The following is a 17,153-nucleotide window of genomic DNA, read 5'->3' as shown; positions in this document are numbered from 1 at the left end:
TGGGTAACTATTCAGTGAATGGAAACAAAACTAACTATGAAAGTAAAACTAAACAAAAATAAAATAAGGATAGCTCTTATGCATATACGCAACCTAACCTGTTGCAATCTTCACATTTTCGAATAACACTCTTCTTTCTTCTCCATTTTCTCTTTCAATATGCACTGTAAAATATCCTTCTTCCATTTAAGGCCATCTCTTCCTTTCTCTGATTCTCAATTAATTACATTTCCCTCGCTTCTTTCATCTCTTCTAATTTTCATGGACTGTCCCATTAAAAACATAATACTTTTCACTATGATAAATAATGATATATTTATTTCAAAATATTTTCTCTATACTTGCGACAATTAGTAAAAGGAAACATCAAATTCATTGAACCATAGATAATTCAATAAGAGTGGTCGAACGAGATACACCTTGGTCTGGGCCCCGTCTTACAAAGAGCTGCGATTGATCCAGTCAACCCGAACTATGGAAAGCCAGCAACACCAATATCTGAATTGCATGTTTGTTCAAATATTTTATAGATATGGTGTGTAATCATGAATTCATCATTATCATGATTTTCTTGACAATTCAGTGTGCTTCCTTTTTGTTTACAAAATGACATTGTACAAAGTGTTTGTTGGGTAAATTATGACAATGATGGATTTTCATTTAGTTAGAGTTGACTGGACTTATCACAACTCTTTAAAAGACAGGACCCTCGTATTTTAAATAGTGTTTATCCAATTTTTGATCCGGGTTACTAATACTGTAACAGTAACTTAAACAGATATGATTGTTCATGTAGTGGCTTCAACTCATTCAAAATAACATGGGCGAATATCCCAGGGGGACGCGTCCCCCTACCATTTTGAATGAGGGGGGAAACAATATCAAATGTACCCCCTACTATTTGTGGTCTTTTAAATAGAAAAAATACATCATTAAAAATCGAAATAACACATGTCGGATCCTATCCTTGAAATTCGAAATATATTGATATATTTACATTTTTGGTGACAACCTTTTTTTTTTTTTTTTTGCTTGTCAAATTTTCCGGGGGAAATCCTGTATCCGCCCTTGGTCCCCCTACCTTTGGGGAAAGATTTCCGCCCATGCAAGTTAATGATCAACGTTATTTATACCGCAGCTGAAAGAGCTCTGGCGGTAGATCATGGTCCCATGACCCCTTAGCTATCATCAATGCGCCCATCTTTCCGACTTCGTCTGCGACGGTCGCACCGAGCCCGTTGCCGCCGACGATCACACCGTGACTCGACGTCACCATATCGCAGTAGAATCGCCCCGTCGGCGTAGAGGTGATCACACACCGTATCACCTTTAATGATTTTGGTTGGAAGTCTGCAGAATAAATGAAACACATGTTTATTTAGGGAAGTGATCAGCCAATTATTACTTTGAATTGAATAAACTTGCAAGAAATATTCACTATCAAAATGCCAAGAACAGAGGGAGAGAGAGAGAAAAAAACAGTTCCTAGAGCTCAATGAATAATAAGGACCCGATGTTGATCATTACTTTCGAGCGTGTTGCTCGATTCCGAAGTCCAGTTTATCTTTTACCATGGGGGTCTAACTCTGTGCTGGAATTATGAGAAGCCGAAAATGTCAAAAACTTGTTTATGATGTTTCCTCATGATTTAATAATAAAGAAGAAATCTATTTTAGTAATAACTGTTGGATGATGATTCGTTGTCAATTAATAATTTTATAATTTGAACAGTGCCACGAATAGCTATTAATATTCACACAGTAACTTTATACCAGAATACGGGCCTTTATGTCTACAAATACAACTGAATTGCCACTAATATAAGATCAATATTGAATATCCGAAATTGTTTAATACTATTGACCTATAGCTTGCGAGATTTTTTTTCAAAAAAAAAGGGCCGCGCAGGTGTGAATGCACGATAATTATAATTGCAGGGTTATTTTTAGGCCTGAAAAAGTTTTTGTAATTTACGGGTATTGGGTAGGTGTGAAAGCAACTGTAGGGATTATATACATGATTGTTACCTTTTAAACAAGTGAAAAGCCTCGACACAAGACTCTCTAGATCTTGAGAAGAATATGAAATATCCCCTTGCTGTTTATACCAAGCCGTGACGTCATCATTGCTCACAAGAGGTCGATTCAAGTCTAGTCCATGACCAACTTTCATGTAGTATTTACCTGAAATTATAGGTTTCGTGTATTTATTTGCTTTCATACATCATCGGTATTTCACTCTGCCGTTTCCAATGTTATCATACTCAAGAAAGAGAGGAAACAAAAGAGAAGACAACAATTTACAATTTCTCTTTACGAACAATGGAAGTTTGCAAAGCGTGGCATTTGACTTTTAATTGCGATAAACTTAAACTATTCATTCATATAGATATTCTTCAATGTTTCGATATTTAATATATAATTTGAGCAAACTCAATGAAAGTGTTTTGACACAGAATGCTTGTTATACAACCCCTGTCGCCATGGTCACTTTTTATAAATGAAATCTTGCTTAAAGAAATACATATTATACAGTGCGTCCCACAAATAACGAAACCGAGATTTATCGATGATTTATCATAACTTAATCGCAAATACAATAGACAAATGACCTACCATTTTAAAGCTTAAAATCTCCTCTTTCATCTGAAATTACTTAGATTATTTCTCATTCAAGCATGAGTGAGCAAAAACAATTTGAAAATGGGATACCAAAAATTCACTTGGCGGGCCGTTTCTGGGTTTTAAAAAGAAAACCACATTTTAAAAAAGTTCAATATCTGCTCTTTAATTTGATACCTCAATTACAGAAAATAGTCAAGAAATAACAAAGTTCTGGTTATTTGAAACAAGGCTTGAATTTCAATAATTTCATAAAATGAAGAGGTTTTACAGGCTAGCGTTCAAACTCACTCGACACTCCGTTTTGTTGACGATCAGCCATGCATTAAGTCTTTTGTTACCGTGCGATAGCTTCTGTGGGAAACCAGTGAAAACACGTTTATTTAATGAAATTATGGAAATACAAGCATTGTTTCGAGGGATCATAACTTCTTTACTACTTGACCATTTTCTGTGATTTAGGTATCAAAGAAAAGAGAAGATATTGAACTTTTTAGTCATGTGATTTTCTTTTTGAAATTCAGATACCCCCCGCCAAATGAGTTTTTGGCATCCTTTCTTCGAATTGTTTTTGCTCAATCATGCGTGAATGAGGAATAATCTAAGTAATACCAGATGAAAGAGGAGATTATAAGCTTTACATTGGTAGATCATTTGTCTATTTTATTTATGATTAAGTTATTATAAATCATCGCTAAATCTCGGTTTCGTTTTTCTGGGACGCACTGTATAGGAATATGAAAATAGTAATGCTCTCCTACCGTCTGGATATTTAACGGCAGGCATGCAATAGGAATTCCTTCGATCTCTCCTGTCTTTCATTTTCAAACCAAAACATGGCAGAGATGACAGACGCTCGACGTCCTTGTCTTGGACCTCCACCAGTACACATGTCTCCGTGGTCGTCGAAATGTCGATTTCCACTCCATTCGGGAGAATATGTTCGGTGTTGGCAAACGCTCCAGGGCACAGGAGGACGCGATTGGCGCGAATCACACACCCGCTTTTCGTTCTGATTATCTGGTGTCGTCTGCCGAGTTCTTCCCCTTCATCGACTTTCCCGCTGTTGTCTGTATTGTCTCTCACTTCAGTAACCACATCTTCGATCATCTCGCATCCATTTTTCGATGCCAATAGTTTGTTAGCGGCGATATAGGCCCGTGGATTGATATAACCCGCATGGGAACTCTCAAAGATGGCAGCCATTTCGTCATCCAGTGTTTTGAAGCTCGGTATTGCACTCGACAGATCATTACCTACAAAACGTTTTAACTTCTTGGGACATTTATTCAAGAGTTCATCAACAGTCCTTTCAGATGAGATGAATACAGTGCCGACTTCGTTAAAGAAATGAATTCCTGCAAAACAAAGATATTAGGCCTACTTATCGCTCAGTATAAAGAAATCATAAAGAACTGCATGCAATACAGGCATAATAAAATACGAGTTGCAATTGCTTTTCTCCCGAAATCATAAAAACCGTAAAACATAATCAAAGACTAATTAACAATCACTGACGTACAGATTGGGATCAAGAAAAATATAAAAGGGAAAATGAAAGAATAGGGTAAGATGTTATTTTTAAGAATATCATGGAAAATCATTCATGAAATTAGATTTTCAATTTAAAAAGGTAGAACCGTTTGCTCGATCGCTTCGCTCTTTCGTAACTTTTATTAAATTTTGCCATACGGGCCATGCTGTACCCCCTCAAATTTGTTGGCGCATTACGCTGTCTACAACGACTCGGTTAGATGGCCCATTTCAGAGCTGTACCACGACCAGGGAAATTTATAAATGGTTCAAATTAATTTCACCTTTAATAATGATCTTAACTTCTGTAGGATACCCAGCGGTGATCCATCTAAAATCAAAATATACGACAAAATCAATCACAACTATTCTTTAAACCAGCAATGGCTAAAGATCAGATTAATCTGCGAATGAGTGAGATGAAACCACGTCTCGTAGTCACAGACCAATCAGAGGTAAGCTACAACACGTGATAAAAAATTAGCATAATTTGTGTCGATTCTATAGAATGGGATCCGACTTCTAGCCAATCAGACACAAGATACGCCCCGTTGATGCTCGGAGCAGCCCTGTGATTCCCATTTACTCAGAAGCGGATAAGACAGGCCGTTATGGCGGTCCTGAAGTATGTTATAGCAGGTCAAATCATTGTGAATTTGAAGCCCATTGCTGGTTACCGATTCGTAAGTTTGCTATGAAGTAAAATATTTTGGTCACGAACGAATATTGTGATATTTGATCTCGTGTTTGACGAGTTTCGTAGGTGGAAGTTTAAGCCTGTTAATCGTTCTAACCTCAACCATATTGATAAAAAATGATCTTGATTTGAGATGTTGCCAAATTTGTATACTATGTTCACTACCAAATCTGTCAAATTTACGGCAAAGTCGTCAAAATGGAGATCCATGGTCGCGACTCGCGAACTACAAAACGAAAAGACATTATGTCATCGATCGGAAAACATTGATATGTGTGGTGTACTAAAAGGAGCGAGACCTTCGGAGTGTTTCATGAAAGGAATGTCGGATGTTTTATCCGACAGTTAACATGGTAACAATGTCTCTCAGCCAATCAGAATCAAGGAGAGATGTCAGATCTAACAACTTGTCGGACAAAAATATTGATGAAATGCTCCCCTGATTATGATTTAAATCCAAATATAAATTCTCTGACCTCTGTTGCAGAAAGATTTGTGCTTAAACGCAACTCGAGAAGTCAAACGCAAGTCCCAATGATTTTAGTTGGTTTAAAGGGGAATCCAGCCTTGGCCATTAAATGTTGTGTTGGGAAGGAGAAAAATAAATTAAACAGAATGGTGAAAGTTTGAAAGAAATCGGACAAGTAATAAGAAAGTTATAGCTGCTTTAAAATTGAGATCACTAATACTATGTAGGTTTCAAATTGGCAACTGGGTAAGTAAATTATGATAAGGGCAAGGACAACTTTCCCATAGGCCATGTACTTTATTATCAGGGATTTGTGGTTTTCTCCTAAGTACCCATTCCCCTGGGGCAGTAATCTAAATATAACCCAGGTAGTATATTGTTTTATGTCCTCATGAAAGAAAAATATAATTTGAAATAAATCTTTTGGGAAAAATTACATTTTAGCCATAATATGTATTGGAGTACATGGAAGAGTAGTCCTTGCCTTACATCACTATGACATCCCATATGCGGCCAATTTGAAGTCTCCATGGGTATAGTGATTACCAATATTTACAACTTTTGAAAATTCATAACTTTCTTGTTGTTTGTCAAATATTGTTCAAACTTTCACCGATCAACTTGTCTGATTTTTCTTTTCCTTATAAAATCAAGTTTTTATTTGGGTTGGAAAAGTTGCGACTGATTTTCTGAAGTATGTTTCATTGCAACTCTTTCTGCAACCGGTGACATACCCGATTCTTTCTCAATCTCCTTGTAGCTGCGTATGGATCTATTAGCAAGGATCATCCAAGATTCGTGCATTGTACTTTGACTCGTAGTGACCTCGCTTACGATGCGGCCTTGGTCGTAGTGAGCGCCGAATATCGAACGAGATGGATCATTCCATTCCTGTTGCCAAGACAAAATATAAATGTAGAGAAAGACTTGCTATTATCAACATCATGTTTTCACACAATACGGGATGTCTTAGTGTTTCATCAATATTTGTTGTTGGATCCGACAACTTTCCTTGATTTTGATTGGCTGAGAACTCTGTTACTATAGTAACTGTCGGATAAAGCAGGGTATGTCGGATTTAACATCCGACAAGACCGGGGGTGAAAGCCTAAGATGGTGGGATCGAGAAAGACATCTGAGGAGAGGTAAGGGTTATGATGCCTTTTTTCTCTTTTAGAAATAAGTTTGAATATGAACGTACTATATAATACCTTTACACACTTAAAATGGTGGGCAACATACTGTCCACTGTGTTTGGTAATGTATGTTGTAAACATATTTATAATGATATATCTGGGCAATTATCATCCAATTAAAGCAAATTTCTTACCCAATTTATTATTAGTTTTCATTATCCAATTTAGGCAGATTTTAACCAATAGTTGTGTGGACAGTATGTTGCCCAGGGTTGGTTAAAGGACAAGTCCAACCCAACAAAAAGCTGATTTGAATAAAAAGAGAAAAATCCAACGAGCATAACACTGAAAATGTTATCAAAATCGGATGTAAAAAAGAAAATTATGACATTTGTAAGTTTTGTTTAATTTCACATATATAGTATGCACATCCCAGTCGGTATGCAAATGAGGGAACTGATAACATCACTCACTCACTTTCTATTGTATTTTATTATTATTTTTTATTATTTTCTCCTCATTGTCCTGTGAAACAAAGTTTTATTTCTCACTGAACATGTGGAATTACCAATGTTTAACATTATATGGTTCAATCCAGTTGGTCCTTATTAATTGTCAAATCTGTAAAAATTGACATATTGTATATATAATTCAAACAATAAAAAAAAGAAATATTGAGTGAGGGACACCATCGATTCTCTTATTTACATGTGACTAAATTGTGCATATAACAATTTTGTGAAAAATAAGCAAAACTTCAAAATGTGGCCGAGTGGTTTAAGGCGCATGGCTGTGCATGGAAATTCCGGGGTTCGATTCCCGGCCGTGGCACCTATGCCCGTGACCAAGTCATTTAATGTACAATGCTATTTTATCCTGCTTTCAAATAAATTGAAGTGCTAAAGTAACTAGATGTGCACTTGTTTAAAATGTCATAACTTTCTTATTTCACATCCGATTTTGATGATTTTTTCAGCATTTATATGCTTGTCTGATATTTCTCTTTTGATTAAAATCAACATTTTTATGAGGTGGACTTGACCTTTAAAAGTTGGGCATTTTTTGCCCAACTATCTTAAGAGTGTATTACTTGATTGAAAGAAAAAAATGACGTCATCTATGTTAGTAGTCTTGTTTTGTACAGTATAAAAAAATATATTGCAGATAAGAAACAAAAATAATAATGTTCCCTCACGTGTTCCATTGGTTCATTTGGTCCAATCAGACAAACTTTGATGTTCTTCTGCAGAGACGACGTCCATCTTGCTGCTGCTGACCCGGTCAATCCAGCCCCGATGATACAGATATCATAGATCTCATCAGATGTCATAGATCTTACCACAGTAGCCATTGTGTGGATTTTATATTCATTCCTGAGAGATCATGGTGAAAATATATTGAGGTGAATACGTGACAAACGGACATCATCTGAGCATGCGCATGGCATGTGCGGCGATCCCTTGTACATGGGGGTCCGATGTAGCAGATAAAATGTAAAACGAAGATTGCTCTGGGTTTCTCGACAGAACATACATGTATCATTCAGAATGCTGTGCTAGTAATATTGTTTATTGTTACTTTCAAACAATTCGTTTAATGTTGCTTGCATTTAAAGTCTTTGAAATCTCCGTCTTGTCCGGGAAAAAAATCACAGTTCGGTATTAGGACATGGTATTTCTGCAGATATGGAGTTAATATATTATCATTTATCAGTTTTCCTGATTTAGGCCGTTAGCCCCCCCCCCCCGCGTTTGTCGACTGCAAAAATAAGAGAAAGGAAAAAAGGAGGGAAAACGAAAAAGGAAAATGAAAGAAGAGGAGGAAAGGAAGAAAACGATAAGAAAATGAATTAGAAACGTGAATGAAATAAGGGGATGGCAATAATTGGAAAATTAAATTAAAAAAAATACAAATACAAAAAATACAAATGTAAAAATACAATGTAAAACATGCATGAAAATAACCACAAAGATGTATATCAGCCCAGTACAAACAGACAAAGATGATAAAACAAGACATAGTGTAAAGCAATAGGTTACAAAGTACAAAATAAATGTGAACATTTAGTAACCTTAGGAAATTGAGCAAAAACAAAAGGTGAGTAAATAAAATGCATGACAAACAGCAATAAATACATACATGGAAATACTGCTCGATTCTTTAACAGAAAAGATTAAACAAAAGAATATAGAAAATGTAAAATTGAATTTGGCTAAGCGAATTAAACTAATAGTGTAAACATTCGCACTCAGTACTTATACATCCATAGATACAAATATAAAAAATATAAAATACATATGTGTGATATCAAATAGACATCAACATTATCTGACACAATATACTATCAACATCGAATCAAGAAATCAAGATAAAAAGACTGAAAATTGTATGACCCATTGATAGAGGGGGTAAGTAGTAGTATGGAGTTGATTTGTCAATATGTTTACAGATTATTTTTGAAAGTATTGAGATTAGGGGAGCGTCGAGTTTCAACTGTGAGACTATTCCACTGGACTATGCCCGCGTTAACAATTAATGTGGATGAAAATATATTCAGGTCCTCCATAGGCGAATGCTGGCTTCGAAACTAGTAAAGGTCCACTTTTTTATAATTCAGATTCCACCCCCTCATAATAAAAATCCTGGCCATATCGTCTGTACTTACAAGTCATCGTTTATTAAATAATGTTATCAATGTTGACCGTGTAGTATTATCACACCGCCCGTCTCATAACACACAACCGCATGAAGCCATAGTATACGCAATGAGCGCTTTGTAAATTGTATTTTGTCATTATTTATGACCCACTGATCTCTCCACTAACTTGATCAGTCAGCCTCAAACGGACAAACAAAATCTGAAATTATAGTACCACACAGGCCGATATATACATATATCAGTGATGTGCCATCCTAATCAACGAAACATAGGCCTATTAAAAAACTTACCAAGGAATATTGCGAAAGCTTCTCTTTCAATTAATTTCACATATATCAGGTCCTTTTATTCAGACTGTAATTAAATAAAGGGAGGCAGGGGTGAACGCCCTCTATTATAATTTTCGAGAAGTTGAAAAAGAGGAAAATGAGAGGAAGAAAAAAAGGGAGAATAAGAAAGAAAGGCGAGCATAATTGAAGAGACGTTTGGTCTGTAATGATCTTATCGTGGAGTCATGGGGTTACTGTGCCCCCCCCCCCGGATCGCCGCCCCTAATTTGGTTAATTATTCAAGGAGTTCAATAGGTCCCTATAGTCCAGGATAGAAGAGGCATAACCTTGTTTTTTTTATATATACAATATTTTTTGATGGTTTCTTGTCAATTCGAGGGTGCTGAATACGAATCTGAATGATGCCACTCGTGTAACCTTGAGCATTTCCCGCAAATTGGCAAGATCCAATATGGCCGCCAAAATATGCAAATTACCCATGAAAATCCTAAAATTGTCCGCACATTGGCTATGAAATGCATGAAAGCGTGTGGCAGGAGTGAAATACTCTCTGAAAAAATAATTTTTGACAAAATATTTATTTTCCTGATATTCAAAATGGCCGCCATAGGCCTTTGTATACTTTATTATGTACAATGTGAATGGGGAAAACTAATTTTCACAAAAATGAGCCCTAAACTGCAAAATCGCGATGTATGAACGAAGTAATATATGCAAATCATCATTACTAACGAGATATATCATTTATTATATCATATATGGGAACATTGCTGTATTTTGATATAAAAAATAGCCGCCATTGGCCCAAACAGTATTGCGTACAATGGCAATGGGGGCCAAAAAATTCACAAGAGTGATTACTAAAATGCATATTATTAAGATTAAACGAGTGGAATACGGTATGACTAAAAACATAATTGTTAACGAAATATATTATTAATATGCCATGTATGTGATGAATGTTGTATTTTGATATTCAAAATGGCTGCCAAAGGCCCTTTAAAAGTATTATGCACAATGAGAAAGAGGAGCAAAGAAATCACAAGAGTGAGCACTAAGATGCATATATATGTGATAAATTAATGGGATACTGTCTAAAAACGTATTTTCTAACGAAATATATCATTCAGGTTTCAAGTTTGTGTTAAATACTGTATTTTGACTTTCAAAATGGCCGCCATAGACATCAACAGTATTATGTACAATGCAAAGTGGGAAACCAATTTTCACAGGAGTGAGCACCATAAATGCACGTAATAGTGATCTATGAGTAAAATATTGTCTGAAAGCATAATTTCTATTAAGATTATCATTTATTCTGCCAGTTAGGTGATAAATACTGTTATTGGAAAGTCAAAATGGCCGCTACAGGCCCTTACGGTATTATGCATAATGTGAATGGGAACAAATTATTTCAACAGAATTTGGATTTGCTTGGCCAAATGGTGATGTATGAGTGAAATATTGTCTGAAAACATGATTTATAACAAAATAGATCATATCTTATGTAATTTTGGTGATAAATATTGTATTTCAACATTCAAAATGGCTGCCATACGCCCTTTTTGTGAACATTATTTGTCTCCACTCAAATTGTATAGTTTACGATAAGGGCATATGATGGCCATTTTCAATTTAAAAATGCAGCATTTATCGCCTTAATTACACAACATTATGATATATCTCGTTAGAAACCATGGTTTTAGACAATATTTCACCCTTACATCACAATTCACAATTATATGCAATATTTAGAGTCAAGCAAAGCCAAATTCTGTCAAAATTATATGTCCCATGTTACAATGTACACAATACTTTTAGGACCTATGGCAGCCATTTTGGATTTCAAAGTACAGCATTTATTACCTCCACGACCAATATGTGATGTATTTAGTTAGAAATCATGTTTAAGACAATATTTTTACTCGTACACAGTTATATGCATTTTATGATTCTCACTCTTGTGAAAATTAGTTTCCCTATTCGCATGTTACATAATTTAGTTAGGGCTTGTAGAGGTTATTTTAAATGTCAAAATTCAGTTTTTATCACCTATATGGCAGAAGAAATGCTATAATAAAACAAATATATATATTTTCAAATACAATTTTACTCATACAGCAGGATCATATGGATGTCATAGTCAAGCAAATCCAAATTCTTACAAAATTATATGTCCCCATTCACATTGTAGATAATACTGTTAGGACCTATAGGGACCATTTTGAATTTCATAATACAGCATTTATCTCATGCAAGACAAAAAAAATGATATGTCTTGCTATAAAACATGTTGTCAGACAATATTTTACTCGTAGATCACAATTACATGCATTTTATGTTTCTTACTCGTTTGAAAATTAGTTTCTCCATTCGCATTGTACATGATAAATATATATAGGGCCTGTGGCGGCCATTTTGAATTTCAAAATACAGCATTTATCACATAAATGGCATATTAACAATGATGTTATTAGTCAGTATTCCACTCGTTTACATCTTAATAATATGCATGCATTTTAGTGCTCACCCTTGTCATTTTTTGGCCCCGGCCATTGCCATTGTACATAGTACTCTTTGGGCCAGTGGCGGCTATTTTAGATATAAAAATACAGCAATGTTCCCATACATGACATAATAAATGATATACCTCGTTAGTAATGATGATTTGCATATATTACTTCGTTCATACATCGCGATTTTTTGCGGTTTAGTGCTCATTTTTGTGAAAACTAGTTTTCCCTATTCATATTGTACATAATAGAGTATACAATGGCCTATGGCGGCCATTTTGAATATCAGGAAAATAAATATTTTGTCAAAAATTAATTTTTCAGAGAGTATTTCACTCCTGCCACACGATTTCATGCATTTCATAGCCAATGTGCGGACAATTTTAGGATTTTCATGGGTAATTTGCATATTTTGGCGGCCATATTGGATTTTGCCAATTTGCGGAAAATGCTCAAGGTTACACGAGTGGCATCATCCAGATTCGTAATTAGCACCATCGAATTGACAAGAAACCATCAAAAAATATTGTATATATAAAAAAACAAGGTTTGGTCAAGTTTCTATGGGGCCTATCCTGGACTACTATACATGTATAGCGCACTTGACAACTACAGTGGCGTGAATCCGGTCCGATCGGGGGCGGGGGGCCGGGGGTGGATAAGAGCAATATACTGAACTGAAATTCCCTCTCTTTTTTTTTTTGGGGGGGGGGGCACCCCACATCAAGGATTAGGCTATGTCTACGGGGTAAATAAAACGTGTATACTGCCATCTTTCACTTTTGGTGGTGGCGGGTAAGGCTTATCACAAATTTCTCCATGGATGTCAGTTTCGTTGCTATTGTAATGACCCATACATGCATAGGCCTATTTATGTGCGAGAAAGCGAAGTGGTTTATTAACAAGTGGTGTATAAACAAGAGACTACAAAAAACCTCAGTAGATATTGATATTGCGAGCGAGCCTAATTTTAGCGACCGTTCCTTTTGAAAGATCACTTTTAGTGACCCAGCGGCGTAACAGGGGTGGTGGCCAGGGGGGGGGGGGGGCAAGAGCAAAAAAATTCCCGGTCATATCATGGTATGAACAGGCGTAATGGTGTAATGAGGCGACTATTTTGAGAAGGCCAGATATTGCGTATCGGGCAGAATTTATCTTTTAAAACAGTTGCGAGCGAGCGAAGCGAGCAAGCAAAAATTTGGACCTTTTTAATACAAAAATCCAATTTTGTGATATATTTTGACATGATATCCAGAAAACAATATATTTCACTCTTCTCTCTTTAGATTCCTTTTTTGTGGTCTGTACGATACGCCACTGTGAACAGGATTCTTTGTGGCAGTAGCGTGAAGAGTAAACAAAGAAGAAAAAAAAACAGGGGAGCACTATAGCACATGTGCTAAAAAGCTGCTTTATATAAGTCCCGAGCGAGCGAAGCGAGCGAGAAAAAAATCACCTTTTCATGAGAATCTAACTTTGAGCTATTTTTTGACATTATATTCAGTAAATAAAATCATATCCTACACTTTTCCTTTGCTTTTCTTTCCTCCTTTTTTTAAATTCTTGTTTGTAGAACTTTTTGGGGCCATGGCCCAACCCTTCCATACGCAGTGCTGTGCGGTTGGGGTCCTGGCGGAGCCCCCGAAACTTTTGATATCAAAGCCATTTAAACCTCGCAGATTGCCGATATTTTAATCAAATCGCGGTCATATACAGAATATAGCTTTTACACAACACATTTATTCAACCCGGTTGCATTTTGAACCAAATATTTTTAAGGGGCAAAACATAGCAATGTGGGAAAATTTGTAAAAAAAAGGTCGCCAGCATGCAAAGCGAGCTGGAAAAAAATTGCCAATTGAAATTAAATTCTAATTATGTGATAGCTTTTTCCATTATATTCAGCAAATAACGCATTTCATTGTTTCCATTCATTTCATGATATACGTTGTCTCCTACAATTTCTTTTATTTTCTCTTGGGTGTTGAACCAAGACCCCCCCCCCCCCCCCCCGCGCCTGTATGCCAGTGATTAATTGTGATTGAACGGGGGCGTTATAGGGCCATTTGAAGGTTATAAATGAAGAGCCCCTACTGCATGGGGTCTGGGGCAAAGCCCCGGTAGCTTATTTGCATAAAATTTAGCAAGCTTATAGCACAATGTTGTATGCAGTCCATCTTTATTCCCGCTCTTTAATTTCAATCATCGGCAGCCCGGTCGTGTTATTATTTTTTTTTCCTTGTCCCTTTTCTTTTCCAATTTAGCTTTTGACTAATTACTCTCTACCTTCGTTTCCCGCTATTGGTTGCCATTTTGTCATCTTTTAATTCATTTCCCATCGTGCTATTGCATTACATAGGCCTATTTTGGAATGATTTGTTCTTTCTCAAATGTCAGTTCTTCTTTCGTACATTTTCCCGCTTTCCTTCCTTTTCCATTAAAAAAAAAAATTTCATCGTTTTCTTTTTCCTTTCCCTTTCCTTTTCCTCCTTTCCTTTCCCCTTTCCTTCCCCTTTCCCTTTCTTTTTCCCTCCTTTTTTTCCTTATCCCGTTTTTCTTTTATTTTCCCGGTGAAATCCGCCAGGGGGGGGGCAACTTGCCCCCCCCCCTGCCCCCCCCCCCCCCCCGCCTGTTACGCCACTGGTCGTTTAAAGGGATGGTCCATGCAGGCTGGAGTAAAATTCACAAAGCTAAATGCTGAAAATTTGATCAAATTCGGATAACAAATAACAAACTTATTGAATTTAAAGATTTGCATTACTCCGGTGAAACAGTTCTAAGCATGTCTTCATGAATATTCATTAGATGGGCTGATGATGTCATATTCCCACTTTATGATGTCATGTACTAACATAAGAAAAGTGAAAGTGGGGATATAATAAACATCATCAGCCCAGTGAATATTCATGATGATGAAATATTGATAAACTTTAAAATTCAATGAAATATTTGAGCATTTTGCGCCGCAAAAGTTTATGAATTTTCTTTTTTGAAGTCTCGTGCAAAATTTGAGACCAAATTCGCGATATAATGGTATAGCATTATGTCACATGATTTTTTTTTACGAGACAATGTCATGCCGAGAATGTCTCATTTTTATACTTTGTGTACAAAGTCTATGGGAGATGAAATTCATAAAGGGTGATTATTTTTCGTTCTAATTTGTCTGATTAATTAATTTGGGGTTTAGTTTAGATTTTAAATGATCTGTAATAATTTCCATTGAAAAAAAAAGAAAAACAAAGGGTGAAAAAACAAAGATATACATAAGGAAAAAATTTGCTTTCACCATTTTTCTTTGTGAAAATCTTTAAATTAGATTACGAAGATGACATCTGGAAAAAGGGGGGAAAGTGAAGTGAAATGTGGTGTTAAAAATGCAAGTAATGTTTTTGACGAATGAATTTGCATATTTTATTCATCTTAAATAAAAAATATATATTCAGAATTTTTGTAAACTGGCTTGTAGTTCATGTGGTAAAGAATGTGCGTGCCAAATTTCGGCGCCGCGCGAACAGCGGCCGAGATCAGATGGCCCCCAGTCCTCAATACATCTTAAATAGCCAAGTCCTTTCAGGGTTAAGACAATAGGGTAGGCCTATCAATAAAGTACAAGAAGAAACAGAAATGTGTTACAGTGTATATTAATTTCCGAAAAATTGGAAATAGCACTTTGATCAAGGAAAAAAATACAGGAAGGAAATATTTCCGAATATGAAAATAATGTGTATTCAGAAATAATGCAACATTTTCATTCACATTTGAAAATTGCAATCACGCAAATAGGCTATTAGTAAAATCGTTATGGGAATGGTGCTATCGGGGGTGTTTTTTATGGCATTTGATTCGATAAAAAGTAACTTGAAGCATGGATGGGGTCGACCTTTAGGGCCTATTCACAACCCCTCAAACGTCACCCTTTCCTCCCGGACCCTCCCCATTCACTGCTATTTAAAAGTGGTTGGAATTATTAAAACCAGTTATGATTGAGTGGTGTGGATATATCAAGCGAAACCAAGAAAATGTACGATGGTCAATGTTTACTCGGAGTCAAGCAAGGGAGCAGTGGGCGACCGGCTCGATCAGTGCTCGAGATGATCAATTCAATTTTCAGTTTTTAGAACGCAAAGTAGGGCCTATAGCTGGAACAACCATTAACGACATATGAAGATAGGCCTAATTCACGCATTAATAATAATAGGGCCTAGCTACATATCATTTGATGATTTAAAAAATGATCGTTTCTGGTTTGATAAGTCGGGGAATTCATATACATCTCCCAGTCCGCATAAAAGTGGAGGGTGGGGGATGCCCCAAACCCGTTGCTTAGTTACGGGTTTGGGGCATCCGGAGTCCGTCGGTCGTCGGTTTTGCCTTTACCGGCTACATCATGGGGATCATGGTCAGGGCCGTAGCTAGAGGGGGGGGGGGGGGGTATGGGGGGGTGTGACACCCCCCCAACATTCATGGCAGTCGGCAAAATCATGTACCAGTTGGCAAAATGGAGGATAGGGGAGAAAAAGAAAGAGGGAAAGAAAGGAGAGAGGGGGAGAGAAAGAAAAAAGGGGGGAGAGAGAGAAAGAGAGAAAGAGAGAAAGAAAGAAAGAAAGAAAGAAAGAAAGAAAGAAAGAAAGAAAGAAAGAAAGAAAGAAAGAAAGAAAGAAAGAAAGAAAGAAAGAAAGAAAGAAAGAAAGAAAGAAAGAAAGAAAGAAAGAAAGAAAGAAAGAAAGAAAGAAAGAAAGAAAGAAAGAAAGAAAGAAAGAAAGAAAGAAAGAAAGAAAGAAAGAAAGAAAGAAAGAAAGAAAGAAAGAAAGAAAGAAAGAAAGAAAGAAAGAAAGAAAGAAAGAAAGAAAGAAAGAAAGAAAGAAAGAAAGAAAGAAAGAAAGAAAGAAAGAAAGAAAGAAAGAAAGAAAGAAAGAAAGAAGGGAAGGAAGGAAGGAAGGAAGGAAGGAAAGAAAGAAAGAAAGAAAAAAAAGGAAAGAAAACTAGGGGTACTAACTTCCAATAAGGTTACGACTTTTAGAGTAAAGACAACCAGTTGGCAAATCAAAGTCCATGTAGCCAGGCTTAGAGCCCTACTAGTCAGCAAAATATAAAGGACAAATTATACCACAATTATTGACGATTTAACAAACACATTAGTTTTGTAAAATTAGAGGCAACACTAGGTAAATAAATATGGGGTGGGATGAATTTCCAAGGTTTAAGTTGAATAATCAAAGCCAAAGTATAGTT

At 36.2% G+C, this 17,153-nt stretch overlaps 1 protein-coding gene across 4 annotated transcripts; it reads right to left on the bottom strand.

Annotated features, from left to right (window-relative positions):
* Positions 1 to 296: 296 nt before the first annotated feature.
* Positions 297 to 9,482, bottom strand: LOC129260329 (peroxisomal sarcosine oxidase-like). Of its 4 annotated transcripts, none has more exons than XM_064100176.1 (6): positions 9,406 to 9,482; positions 7,652 to 7,829; positions 6,055 to 6,211; positions 3,383 to 3,979; positions 2,028 to 2,183; positions 297 to 1,350 (listed from the first exon to the last, which is right to left on the bottom strand). In XM_064100176.1, exons 2-6 carry the CDS (start codon positions 7,805 to 7,807, stop codon positions 1,124 to 1,126), a joined length of 1,293 nt encoding a protein of 430 aa, XP_063956246.1. In that variant the 5' UTR covers positions 7,808 to 7,829; positions 9,406 to 9,482; the 3' UTR covers positions 297 to 1,123. The 4 variants fall into 4 exon arrangements, with proteins under 4 accessions (XP_063956246.1, XP_063956247.1, XP_054754304.2 ...); XM_064100177.1 differs by having other exon boundaries at positions 7,652 to 8,214; positions 9,406 to 9,449; XM_054898329.2 differs by lacking the exon at positions 9,406 to 9,482 and adding an exon at positions 9,122 to 9,249.
* Positions 9,483 to 17,153: the final 7,671 nt, after the last annotated feature.

The sequence above is a fragment of the Lytechinus pictus genome, chromosome 5 (assembly GCF_037042905.1).
Source record: "Lytechinus pictus isolate F3 Inbred chromosome 5, Lp3.0, whole genome shotgun sequence".
Classification (NCBI taxonomy): Eukaryota; Metazoa; Echinodermata; class Echinoidea; order Temnopleuroida; family Toxopneustidae; genus Lytechinus; species Lytechinus pictus.
The sequence above is the reverse complement of the archived record's forward strand: the minus strand, read 5'-3'. Positions and strand labels throughout refer to the sequence as shown.

Coding starts and splice junctions, on each gene's coding strand:
- LOC129260329 (XM_064100176.1), bottom strand. CDS start 7,807: ATGGCTACTGTGGTAAGATCTATGACATCTGATGAGATCTATGATATC. Junction 3,980..6,054: donor GGAGATTGAGAAAGAATCGG/GTATGTCACCGG, acceptor TTTGTTTTGCAG/GAATTCATTTCTTTAACGAA. Junction 1,351..2,027: donor GCTTTTCACTTGTTTAAAAG/GTAACAATCATG, acceptor TTTATTCTGCAG/ACTTCCAACCAAAATCATTA.